General features: G+C 57.0%; 1 protein-coding gene across 5 annotated transcripts in view; it reads left to right on the top strand.

The window, feature by feature from the left end:
- Positions 1-12670, top strand: part of EBF4 (EBF transcription factor 4) — a 56817-nt gene extending 44147 nt beyond the window's left edge. For 2 of the 5 annotated variants that reach the window (XM_037044313.1, XM_037044312.1), the window contains 10 exons: positions 3668-3749; positions 4577-4927; positions 5028-5154; positions 6429-6517; positions 6657-6722; positions 6821-6998; positions 7074-7262; positions 10175-10372; positions 11581-11656; positions 11872-12670. In XM_037044313.1, coding sequence (XP_036900208.1) covers positions 3668-3749; positions 4577-4927; positions 5028-5154; positions 6429-6517; positions 6657-6722; positions 6821-6998; positions 7074-7262; positions 10175-10372; positions 11581-11651 — 1351 coding nt within the window. In that variant the 3' untranslated portion in view covers positions 11652-11656; positions 11872-12670. Of the gene's footprint in view, positions 1-3667; positions 3750-4576; positions 4928-5027; positions 5155-6428; positions 6518-6656; positions 6723-6820; positions 6999-7073; positions 7263-8588; positions 9844-10174; positions 10373-11580; positions 11657-11871 lie in introns of those variants that run through there. The other 3 variants (XM_037044314.1, XR_005066153.1, XM_037044315.1) reach the window with 3 other exon arrangements.
- The last annotated feature ends 289 nt before the right edge of the window (positions 12671-12959 follow it).

Raw genomic sequence — 12959 nt, forward strand, 5'->3', positions numbered from 1 at the left:
ACAGGGCCCAACCAATGAGCTACATCATTCAGGGCTGTTCGATACATTTTATTTCACTGACTATATCCAAAATTATTATCATTGCAATATATAATCAATACCAAAACATTTACTGATGAGGTCTTTTACATTCTTTTTTTCCTAACTAAACAGTTGAAACCTGAAAGGGATTTTATACTTACAGCACATCTCACTTCCAACAAACTGCCTTTGAAGTGCTTGATGTCACACAGGGCCAGTGGCCGTTGTTCGGGGTGGTGCGGCTCTAGGGCAGTGCTTCTCACACCTTAGGAAGCACCAGAATCACCTGGAGGAAAGATGAAAACACAGATGGCTAGGCCCCGCCCCCAGGAGTTTCTGATTCCATGTGTCTGAGGTGAGGCCTGAGATTGCTGCATTTCTAGCCAGTGCCCAGGTGCTGCTGCTGCTGGTCCGAGTTCCACACTTTGAAAACCACTGTTCCAGGGTGACTTCGAAAGGACTCACAGTCATCTTTTTGCCTTATTTGCAAATTGTGGGTGATTTTTCTTAATAGCCCGGAGGCTGGCAAGGAGGGTCAGGGTGGGCACTGCTGCAGCCACAGGCTCTCTGGAGAGTGTGTGCGTTGGCCCGATTCTGACCGGGGTGGGAGCAGGCTCCTGGACCGCCAGCCGGCATAGGGGAGATTTCAGCAACTCCACCATGGACGGCACCTACCATGTGCAGTTCTGAGCTGGAAGCTCAGGGGGCAGGGGGAAGGGGACAGACCATCATCACTCCGAGGACGGCCCAGGCCTTGTGTGGCCACTTCCTACTCAACAGTGCTCTGCAGGCAATGCCAACCAGCCTCAAAAACAGATGTCCTGGGGCTCCCAGGGAGGGGTGATCCCCAAAGGGCAGACTGGAAGTGAGCATCACATGGACGGACCCAAAGGACAAATGGAGCCTGTACTGGAAGGGGGAAGGGTGGGAAGACCTGCTGAGCACGAGCTGTGGAAGAGCCCACAGGGGAGTCCCAGAGGGAGCCAGGGCCCTGCGGGAGGCAGTGGCCTGAGGCCCTGGCACTGAGGAGGTGGGAAATAGAGGACGCCCCAGAGGCAGGACCAGAGGTGCCTTGGCAGCCCTCAGTTGCTGATCTTCCGGTTCCTGAATCAGGGTGGATGCCAGGGAGGCAGGATTCACTGTGGCCCTGACCATGAGCCGGTGCCTGGGCCAGAGCCTGCCTCTCCAGCCCCGACCCAGGAGCCCTTCCTCCGGGTTGTGTAGGTTTGGGAGTGGGGTTGCACGCAGTGGACACCTGTGAGCATGTAGGGGAAGCATGTGTCATCTTCGGGGCAGGCCCACGCTTGTTGAATTGTCAGTGACATCCAAGGGTCAGCATTTACCCCCTTCGGGACAGGGACTATGTCCTATCCTGCTCTTTTGCCCTCCTCAGTTTAGCACCTTGTGAAGGACTGAGTCTATTAGCACAGAATTTAAATAAACTGGTTTACACTGCATGTGGTTAGGGTGTCAGCACTCTGTGGTACAAACGCGGGACATGCACTAGATGACTGCTGTGGGCATAGGGTCTGCAACATGGGGTGTCTTATAGGGGAACAGGGAGGCTTCACTGTGGCATGTAATGTGACAAATGGAGTGTCTACTCTGTGCAGGTATGCCATTTGGGAGCATCTGAGGTACCTGCACCTTGGGGGACCTACTGGATCACATGTGGCATCTACACTGGGGTGACTACCATTTGGAGGCACAAGAGCTGTGTGTACTGCAGGGCACCCTGCAGGGGGGAATGAAGGAGACACATGATGGGTGTGCACAGTTTAGGGTCACATGACGTGCCTGCACCTCAAAGTGCTCTGCAGGGGCGTAAAGAAGGTCTGCACTATGTGAAAGTATTTTGGGGGTGTTCCCTGAGGGTGGACATATGTGCCGATGTAGTGTGGGTATGGGAAGGGAATTAACGGGGGTTCCCAGAGGGCACCCCTTGTGCAGGGGGAACTGACAGGTTCTAAGGGGTCACCAGTGGGACAGAGGCAGGGCCTGGGATGAGGTACATTCTCCAGGAAAGTGCCAGTGCCCAGTGAGGCTCCCCCCGGGACACCTCTGTTCCAGAAGTGGCACCCACCACTTAGGGAACTCCTCTTTTTGGACTTGTTTTCAGAGCCCATATCAGATCGTTCTCTGAGTGTGAATTTCCTGTTTGTGGACTCTGAGTGCAACTCTGATGAGTTAACATGGATGTTCCGATTCGGAGTTCAAAGCTAGGGGGTGGTGATACAATGAGGGAGCTGACCAGAGGAGCTCACCGAGCAGCCCAGGGGGCTGTGCCACATACCGGGACCCCCACATGCTTCCGTTTGCACAGGGCATCTCCCAGGTGCTCACAGAGTCCCATAGGGACTGAGGCCCATAGTGACAACATTCCCAATTTGCTGAGAGTCCCAAACCAGAAGGTTATCTGTGGTTACCTCACTGGTGGGTGGCAGGGCCAAGGCCCCACCATCTCGGCCAGCTGCCTGGAAGAATGGAAGACCAGGTGCTCACGTATTCGTCTAAAAAGCAGCCTCATCACTGCATATGCTGTGCTTTTTTCCAATTACTGTATGTGAAAAAGAAGGTATTTACTGTGTCTGTACCATGTGTCTGATAGGTACTTGATGTGTATTTGATGGGCCTAGGTGCAGTGTGATTAGGTTTTTACTCTGTGTACAATGGATATAGAGTATGTGAGGAAGATCTCTTTGCAGGTACTGGGGCAGGGGGTCTGCTATGCGTGAGCAGGATCTGCGTTGTGAGGGGGATTTGTTGGGGGGATCAGCTGCGAAGGAGGAAGGGGGACCTGCCTGCTGTATGTGATGACTGTACAGTACTTGTGATGACTATATTTTGAGTAAGCATATACAACATTAAATGAGATATTAACGCATGACTGCCCTATTCTTTCTGTGCTTATACTGTGTAGGATGAGCATGCACTGTGCGCAATGGGCAGAGACTAATTCATATATATCATATGGTGTGATGAGTGTAGGCTGTATGTGGGGTACATCTAGTGTAGGCTTCTGTGAAGGGTGTACCCTGAGCGTGGTGGGTACACACTGTGTGTGGTGGCTGTTTTGTAATAGTGTATATGGCATATACAGTGTGTAGAAAGGGTACGCAGTTTATGACAGTATACACTGTGCAGGTGATGGATACGCTCTGGGGGGCGGACATGCTGTGTGATATGGATGTTTATATACTGTGGGCACATGCTATGACAAATATACACAGAGTGGGGTGAGCTTACAGGTAAGTGTGAGTACCGGCTGCATAGGAAGTATACGTTGTGTGGTGGGTATAATTCACAAGTCAGAGGTACATTTGGTATATATAACGGACACATTCTTTGGCAACACATTTTGTGTAAGTGTGATGAGTATACACTTTGTGGGACACACAGGCACCGTGTGACCCTACCCTGTGGGGATATTCTGTGTACGAAGTAGTCGTTGGGACAGGTCTCCTCTGTGGGCATCAGGCAACCTGTGCGTGTGCAGCTTGTGATGGGAAGTGGGGCGTGTGCCTGCGTGTGAGCAGACAGGATGGTCGCTCAGGTGGGAGGGTGCGTGCATGGCAGGGAACAGTTGGCTCTTCATCTGTTTCCAAGAACCCCCAGACCCTTGAGCCCACTGACTACACTGTTTCAGGTTCTTCCTCAAGTTCTTCCTCAAATGCAACCAGAACTGCCTGAAGAACGCAGGGAATCCCCGAGACATGCGCCGCTTCCAGGTGGGTCTGGGGAGAGGGTCTCCCCTGTAAATCTGCCCTTTCCTGACAGTGGGAGCTGGGCAGGCAAAAGCCCTGTCACCCTAGGAAAGGCCTGGAGGGCAGATCCCTGCCCAGCCCCGCGCTGTGCCGCAGGGTCTGGTGCCTGCTGGGGGTGGAGTGGCTCCATCTCAACTTCTGCTGGCTGCCAAGGGAGGCTTCATTAGAGTCCCACTTAAGGAGATGCTAATTGTGACATTTTTACATGATTAACGACCTAGCTAATTTGCATAGCGTGAAGCAGAGAGCAGCTGCCCTTAGCACATACATCCCCAACCTGCACACCCATCCCAGTGAAGGAGGGGCGAAGAAGGCAGCCCCAATTTCCTCCAGGGGGTGGGGGTTCCTGCTGACGGCTTCTCAGACTGATGCTGCACCTCCACCCCCATCAAAACTCTCACTGCCACTTACCTAAGACCCATTCCTGCCTTGGAGCCCCAGGGATGCAGCCTGGGCTACTTTGTATGTGCGAAAACAGTAGCCACTCCACCCAGGGAGACAGGTTTTTTGTTTTTGTTTTTGTTTTTTCCAGAGCTCTTGATTTTTCTAGCTCCTGGGGGTCAGTTTCCCTGGGTAGCCAGAAATTGTGCTTCTGGGGTGTCACCTGACCCAGCTGGCTCCCCTTCCACCAGCTCAGGCCCTGAGGCGCTGAAGCTCTTCCCCATGCCAGAGACCCTGAATTCTAGCATCCAGCCACCAGCCTCAAGTTGCTGGTCGTCCACAACAGTTCCCTCCTGGGAGCCTCCCTCTCTCCAGGGCTCCAGCCAGGCTGGCCTCGGCTCTCCCCGCAGGTGGTGGTGTCCACGACCGTGAGCGTGGACGGACATGTGCTGGCCGTGTCTGACAACATGTTTGTGCACAACAACTCTAAGCACGGCCGCAGGGCACGCCGCCTGGACCCCTCCGAAGGTCAGGACTCCCCGACCTGTCCCACTGCTGCAGGCCCAGCCAACCTCCAGGCCCCACCTTGGGGCCAGGCCCTGACCTGGCTCCTCTCCTGCCTCCCAGCTGCCACCCCCTGCATAAAGGCCATCAGCCCTGGAGAGGGCTGGACCACCGGCGGTGCCACCGTCATTGTCATTGGGGACAACTTCTTCGACGGGTTGCAGGTCGTGTTCGGAAACATGCTCGTGTGGAGCGAGGTGGGCCACCCCTGCCAGACTCCCTCCGGACCTTGGGGCTGGACCCTCGCCCCTCCCCTCGTGGCGTGGGAACTTGCAGGCTTCCTCTCTCCCTTTGCAGCTCATTACGCCCCACGCCATTCGGGTGCAGACGCCCCCGAGGCACATTCCCGGGGTGGTGGAGGTGACCCTGTCCTACAAGTCCAAGCAATTTTGTAAGGGAGCCCCCGGCCGCTTTGTCTACACAGGTAAGGAGTCAGGCGTGAGAGGGGAGGCCGAGGTTGGGTGGAAGGAGCTCCATCCTGCTTACCGCACTGAACCCTGGTTTCCGAGTTACCCAGTCTACCATTTGGCCACGCCCCCTAGCTGCTGCTTTCCTTCCTTCCGGGTCACCCACCGGTGCTGTATGGCCCCTCCCCCTTTGACTTTCTTTCCCTGTGCTTCTCCTTCCCTGGCCTCTGACTCTTCAGTCCCCTCCGTGGCGCGGAGTCTCCGCCCTCCTCGACATCCTCTGCCTGGGGACTTCTCGCCAGGGTGTCCAGAACATCCCACACTCACCAGGGTCTAGAACATTTCCACGTGGGTGTTTATTTCACAGGTCCCCCAAATAAGCTCGCTGCTCCCTGAATCCTCCCAGGGTGTCTTGGTTCCCCCAAGCCTCACTCTGCATACACACACACACACACACACACACACACACACACACACACACCTTGCAGGAAGCCACGGCAAGAAGTTAACATATGACCTGAGAGAAAGCCATTCCCTGAAGATGCAGGGTAATATTTGGCCACTGGTCAGAATCCTCTCCACCTCCATGCCCCAGTCCCAGCCCCTCACTGCTCCCCGTCTCTCCCGCCTTACCCAACAGATAGTCACGGAGCCCTTTGCGGGGCTCCCGCCACTTGGCAGCGACCCTAATAACCATCCGGGAGTTAGCGGTCTAACGGGAGGTTACGCAGTGCACACAGGGGGTGGCGGTCAGGGAATTCCTCCTGGAGGGGGTGCGGCCTGAACTGGGACTGGAGGGCGGAGTGCGGAGGTGGAGATCGGGAAGGAAAGTCCTCCGGGGAGAAGGGAGGAGGTATGCGAGGGCAAAGACCTGGGGTGCGTGTTTTACACCTTGGGGTAAACTAAAGAAAATCTCTAAATCTGAAGTTGGAGGTGAAGGTAGATAAGGCTTTGACGCGGGCGAGTTGGGGTGAGGGACAAATGGAGATCGTTGGGGGGGGGGGGTTCCGTTTTATAACAAATAATTTACTCCTGATAAGACCAAATGTAGACAGAAAACTCCCCCTCCAGTTCTGCGGGAGCTAATATGTACATACAGTTTCCCTCTTGGTGATAAGGCTCTGAGGGAACTTCGAACCTCACTGACTCCGTGTGCCCGGATTTTCCGAGAGGTTCGGGCCGGGCTGTGTGCAGGGGTCTGCAGCGAGGCTCCGGGACTGGCGGCCGGTGGGCGGGGCCCCGCTCTGGGCGCTGGGACGCAGCGTCCTCCACTCGCGGCTGCTTTCCCCAGCCCTGAACGAACCCACCATTGACTACGGATTCCAGAGGCTACAAAAAGTCATTCCCAGACACCCCGGAGATCCCGAGAGACTGCCCAAGGTAGTCAGAGGGGCGCGGCAGGGCAGGGATGAGGGCGTTTCGTGGTTTAGAGGTGGGGGATGGAGAAGGGGGTCCCCGGCCGCTCTGTCGCCCCCCGGGGGCTGCTCCTTGGTCCCGCTGTCTCCTCCCCTGCCCCCAGGAAGTGCTGTTGAAGCGGGCGGCGGACTTGGCGGAGGCCCTGTACGGAGTGCCCAGCAGTAACCAGGTACGGCGCCTCCTGCCGCCTCCCACGCTGCCGAGCCCAGGGCTGTCCGGGTCCCGGCGCCCTTGCTGCCCTGGTGTGCCCTGCCCGTGTCTTCACAGGAGCTCCTGCTGAAGCGCGCAGCGGATGTCGCCGAAGCTCTGTACAGCGCCCCCCGCGCGCCTGCGCCACTCGGGCCCCTGGCGCCCAGCCACCCGCACGCCGCCGTCGTGGGCATCAACGCCTTCAGCAGCCCGCTGGCCGTGGCAGTCGGGGAAGCCACGCCGGGCCAAGAGCCGGGTGCGTACCGCAGTTCCCGGCGCGCCGACTGCCCCTTCCCAGCCGCACTGCTCACCTGACTCCGCTCTCTCACAGGCTACGCCCGCAGCTGCAGCAGCGCGTCCCCGCGCGGGTTCGCGCCCAGCCCGGGCTCGCAGCAGAGCAGCTATGGCAGTGGCCTCGGAGCAGGCCTCGGCGGCTACGGGACTCCGGGAGTGGCTGGCCTCGGCGTGCCCGGCTCCCCTAGTTTCCTCAATGGTTCCACGGCCACCTCACCCTTCGCCAGTGAGTGCCCCCTACCGAAGGAGGGAGGAACCAGGACCCCGGGGAGCAAAGTGGGGTTCAGCCCTGGGCGGTGGAGGGCGGGGGTGGGGTGGGGGGCTGTGCTTCCAACACCTGTCCCGTGAGAACTGACACTGGTCCTTGCCCTCGGATGCCAGTCTGGCCTGCGTTCGACTTCTCTCTGAAGTTGGAGGCAGGCCACTTAACTTGACTCCCCAGCTTCACATACCAGGCTCGGGGCCTGGGGCAGTTCTTGCATCTTTATCTCTTTTTACTGACTCGGCACACATCGCTTCTAGTACTTGTGCCCTCTTGAAATGGGGTTTTAACTAGGGGACATCCCCCTGGAACCTGGCCCACCGCCACCTTTCCATCTTACACTAGGACTTTGAGAGGAGGATGGCTCCCCCTGCTGGAAGCCTGAGGGAAATCAGGGCTCAAGATAAGTGGGCTTCCCCCTGGCCCCACACTCCGCTGTAGCATTGTTCTGATAGGCCGGAGTAGGAGCAGGGAAGACACGGCTCTCCTGCCATGGGACCAGGTAGAGCGAGCGAATTCTGTGTAGTCAGACAACTGGATTTAGAGTTCGAGTGTTCAAATCATGAGCTGTCATTCGGCAGGTTATTCACTTTGGACCTTTCTTCACTGTAGAATAGAATCATTGTTACCCCCTGCCTAGGGTTGTTCCTAGATCTGAACATGTCGCTGGGCACTAATCATCCTCTGTCTGGCTTGGGGGGTGGGGTGCAGTTCAAAGCTAGGTGGATGGACATCGGGACATGTATGCTTCTACCATTTGCACTGACCTCAAGCCCCTCTTTCCAACACCAAGTTCCAGAGCAGCTTGTTTTCAGTTCCTTATACCTTAGCTATTCAACAGGCATTTATAAAGCACCTACTATGTGCAAACCATCTCCCTGCCAATTGTAAGAGAGTCTGTATCTCAAGTCCTGGGAGATGCTGCTGAGCCAGAAGGCTGCCCAAGAAGAAGCTGGTTGTGGCTTTTCCTGTAGTTTCCTCACCTGTTCCCTGGCTTATGTTTGCTACTGCTGAGGATCCAGATATCTGGCCACCTGCCTAGCCTTTCTTGCCAGGGACCTGCATCCTGGGCACTGCTCTTCCTGGCTGTGAGTTTGAGTGTGCCACTCTCCTCCCTTCCTGGACTCAGTTTCTGGAACCGGAGGCCCCATATTCCAGTGTCCACACAGGCCACAACCCTCTGGAATCCCTCCCAAGACCTCTGTCTCTCCTGGCCATTTGCTCAGGCCAGTCTGCACTGTTCTCCCTTCCCTTCAGTTCTGGGACAGTACTCTTAAAACCTCTCTCTAGGTGCCCCTTGGATTTGAAGCTGCTGGAATCTGAACCAGCAACCTCGCTCCCCCACTGTACACACAGTGCTGTCGGCAGTGGAGAAACACATGGCCCCAGGGGGCAGAAGCCAGGCCACCTGGGGTCTCCCTGTTCATCCAGAGGATCAAGAATTCTAGAGCTGCTTATGCCCTACCTCCAGCATCAGCTGGGGACACCCTGGACTTGCCCAAGGGCCAGTCTCATCTCTTAACACTGTCTTAACTAGTGCTTGCCCAGGTCCCATCCATTCCTCTTGTACAGAATACTTTGGGGTGTAGTTTCAGGGGCTGTCATTTTCACTGAGTGCTCCAGGAGGTTCCTAGAGTGATATCCAGAACTGTCCCAGATAAAGGGTCTGAGGTTGTTTAGGCTGCCCGGTCTCCTACTTTGGCCACCAGCAGGCCTGGACTGACCCACAACTCCCAGTTATACCCAAGCTACACAACGTGGCTGTGAGCCCCTGGCCTTGAGAGAGAGAGTAAATTTGTCTCAAGCCCTCCGTGGAGCACTTGGCCTCATCAGCTGGCAGTGAGCATTGTCGTAAAGGAGATGAGCATCCATGAGCTAAGGATGTTTGGAACGGGGCAGCAGGGCGGGGGGACACACTGTACTGATGTGTGTGTGTGTGTGGGGGGTGCTTGGATACCAAAGGCAGCTAGCCCTCTCAGGCTGTTGGTTTCTTCCAGAAAGCCCAGCTTCCACTCCAGCCATTTGAACACAGCCTGATTGATCTTTAGGGAGCGCAGGGAATTGGGTTCAGATGAGGATGTAGAAAGAGGGATTTGGACACGCCCTGGGCAGGATCCCAGGAGAGGAGGCCAGAGGGTTGGAAGGCAGGAAAATCTGAAAATGTGTATCCCTACGCCTTTCTTTAAAATTGGCCAGTTGGAAGAGGGTGATACGGGTGATACAGGCCCCAGGCTGGAAGTGACAAGGACCCGTATTAAGCTGGTAGAGAACAAAGTGCCGGCGTGAGGGGTGATTGGTAAGGGGGATGTGTTTGTGGAGGAAGTTAAAGGACTTGCTGTGAGCTCCAGTCCTGGACAGAGAGGCCTTGTAACAGGAGCCTTCATATACCTCCAAGCTTCATCCCTACCCACTTGCCCCAGCTCCACTATGAACCCCAATCTTTGGCTCTATCTTTGGTACTCTGGGGCCCATAAACGTTTCCCAGCACCTCAGACTCCCAGTGGTTTTCAGCAGGAGTCCTAATTTGTTCTATTTCTTGCTCATCCCTTGTCTTTGGGGCCACATCTGACTGAGTACTCGATTTTGTTGGATGTTCTAGTTTTGCTTTTATTTTTACCTAATCTGACTCCGTCACCTCGAGCCCTAACAGAGGGTCTCTAGAACCCCCCAAAAGGCGAGTGTTGACCCAGGACCTCAGAGGCTCCCAGCCCGCCACCAGGTCCTGCCCTGTACTGGTCTCCCCAGGACTCTCACAGCCCCTAGTGAGGCCTGGGCCTGCGGCCAGCCGCCCACGCTGCTCACTCTGGTGCTGTCTCCCTGTTGTGTCTCCCACTGCCTTCCCTGCTGCGCCTGCCCCTCCCCGCCCCGCCCCGGAGTCATGCCCTCTAGCCCCCCGCTGGCCGCTGCCTCCTCCATGTCCCTCCCGGCTGCTGCCCCCACCACCAGCATCTTCTCCTTCTCGCCTGTCAACATGATCTCCGCTGTCAAACAGAGGAGCGCCTTCGCCCCCGTGCTGCGCCCACCCAGCTCCCCACCCCAGGCCTGTCCCAGAGCCCACGGAGAGGGGCTTCCAGGTAAGCGGTCCATTCTGCCCCACTGTGACCTGGAGGAGCAGGTAGGCCTGAGGGGCCCATGCAGTCCACATCCCACCGGAGCCTCAAGCCAGTTGACCATTTCTCCCTGGAGGATACAGAGCAAGGAGCCCCACAGGGGGCTCTTTGCTTCCCCGGGCCTCACAGTTTGGGGTGGTCACCACTCTGGAGGCTATCAACTGGCCACGTGACCAAGGGAAAAGAGACACAAATTCCAGTCGGAGAGGCCTGAGAATTATCCCAAGGCCCCGCTCCCGCGCAGTCGAGCCCAGAGCAGAGAGACTGGAGGAACCCTGTGTGGACTGTGTGCTTTTGACCTGTGCGTCCACTGGAGGGTAGCGCACACCACTGTGAGGGACCGGGTCACTCGCTGGCTGGAAAGGAACCGGCTTTGGACAAGGTTTAGCCCAGCTTCCCCTCCCCCATCTCACAGATAAAAAGTTGAGATCATGTCACCCCTCTGCATCCCATTTGTGCAGGGGTTGTCGTTGGCCATTTATCAGTTTCCTCCAACTTAATGAAGCCCAAGTCCTGACCAGCCGTGTGTGGCTAGTCAGAAAAAGTCGCATGCCCGAGAGGAAGGTGCCTCGTAGGGTGGGCTTGTCAGATAATGCTCCAGGATGATTTGAAAGGGCAGCCATTTTTTGCCTTGTTTTCCTTAACCTAAGGGTGCCTGGAGCTTAAAAGGTAAGGGGTGGGGATGACAGGGGGCCATTGATTTCTCCTACCAACAAAGAGAAGCATGGGAGATCGTTAGGCGGGGCCGAGGGGTGCTGGGAGTAACACCCTCATGGAGCTATGGGAGGGGGACGTGCCACCGCTGCTGCTGCAGTGGGTGTCAGTGCTCCTGGAGGCAGGCCTTCTTTCTGTCCTGTCCTGGTCCCTGGCCCTCTGCTTCCTCTCCTTGAGCCAGGCCCTCTGGAGGAGGCTGGCCAGGGAAGAGGAGGCCAGTGTCACCTCTCAGTTGAGGAAGCTCGGGCAGCAAAGGTTAGGTGAGGGGCATGCCTCCCCTCACTCTGCCTCGCTGGTTCCAGGTCCGGGCCGGGGTGGCTTACTACCTTCAAGGCTCTCGATGGCTCTGTACTCAGGAAGCCTTATATTCCCTACATACTGTCCCCAGCCCAGAGAGGCAGGCAGATAAGATCCCCAGGCTACACATAGCTTACAGCCTCTCCCCTTGGTTACTGCAGACCAGCCTTTTGAGGATTCTGAGAAGTTCCACTCTCCAGCCCGGGGGCTTCAGGGCCTGGCATACTCCTAATTACGGTAGGTCTCTGGCTGGCCCTGCCTCCTTCCCTGGCCTTGGGTGGGCTGTCTTTTCAAAAGGCGGAAGCAGGGACAGGGAGCTGGGGTCCAGGTCTTCCTCTTCGGGGCCCATCTAGACAGCTGTCAGAGCCACGTAGCCCACACTGAACAGAAGTGGCTTCCCGTCCCCTTGCAGCCAGCTTTCCTCCAGGACTTCCTCTCCATCTCCCAAACAGGTCTGCGGGTCTGGCCCCTGCTGGCCCAGACTGGAGGTCTCTCCGGAATTCACACCCACACCCTGGATGGCAACACAGATGCAGGGCCAGGGTTGCGGACAGACCTCAACCCATGGACCTGAGTGGGGAGAGGACTTCCTTCCCTTGGAGACCCTCCAGCCCCACAGGCTTCTCTCACCTCTCTTCCTCGGGGCTGGTTGGCAGCCCCAGCACTGTGCTGATGCTCTTGGCAGGGGAGCATCCGAGGGAGGTGCTGGAACGCAGGACTCCACTCTCTGGGTCGGTTCCTCTGAACGAGATGGACTTTGTGCAGACCTGGAACGTCGGTTGACAGGAGCACGGGAAGGGGACCGTGGGAGAGGACAGCTCAGGGAGAGGTAGCCTGGGAAGGTTCCGTTTGTATCTGGCCCATCTCACTGGCCCAGCGTCCCGACTTCTCTCTAGGGCAAGGGAGATGCCCAGCAGCTTCAGGAGGCCCGCCCAGGCTCCCATGGAGCTTCCAACGGCCTCTTGACCCCCGGCTGCCTCGCTGCCACTGCAGCCTGCACACTTGTGCTTGCCACATCATGAATCCCAATGGGGGCTTCGGGCATGGCAGTGCAGAAGAGGGGGTACCAGGCCCCCTGAAGAGTGGGTTTTCCTCCCAATAGATGTCTTACGGACTCTGGCTGGTCCCATAGAATCATGGAATGGGCCCAGCTGCCCCTGGCCTCATACTCTGCTCTGCTAGGGTTGGAGAACACAGAACAATAAACACAGATGCAGGTGGCCACCCGGCCTCTCCTGCCTGCTTCCTTGGTGTGGGTCTGCTCTTCTTGGCGGTTCTGCAGTTCTCAAGGCAGTTCTACACCTGGGCGGCCTTCTTGCACCTTGGGCTTTTTCAAGAGCCCCAGAGTTCAGCAGAGAAAGTGTTCCCTGCCCAGGTCTGCTCTCAGGTACTCGGGGGGGTTATGGGGAGCAGGCTAGCAGGCCGGAGGGTCCAGAGCATGGGATCGGCCCCCAGAGCTCCATCTAGGAGCACAGTTGCCACTGAGGACTCTGTCCCCCAGCAGCAGTCTGGCCAGGACCAAGGCGGGGAGTGTCTCCCC

This window comes from Sturnira hondurensis, unplaced genomic scaffold (assembly GCF_014824575.4).
Source record: "Sturnira hondurensis isolate 20B ecotype Veracruz unplaced genomic scaffold, ASM1482457v3 Scaffold0004136, whole genome shotgun sequence".
NCBI lineage: Eukaryota > Metazoa > Chordata > Mammalia > Chiroptera > Phyllostomidae > Sturnira > Sturnira hondurensis.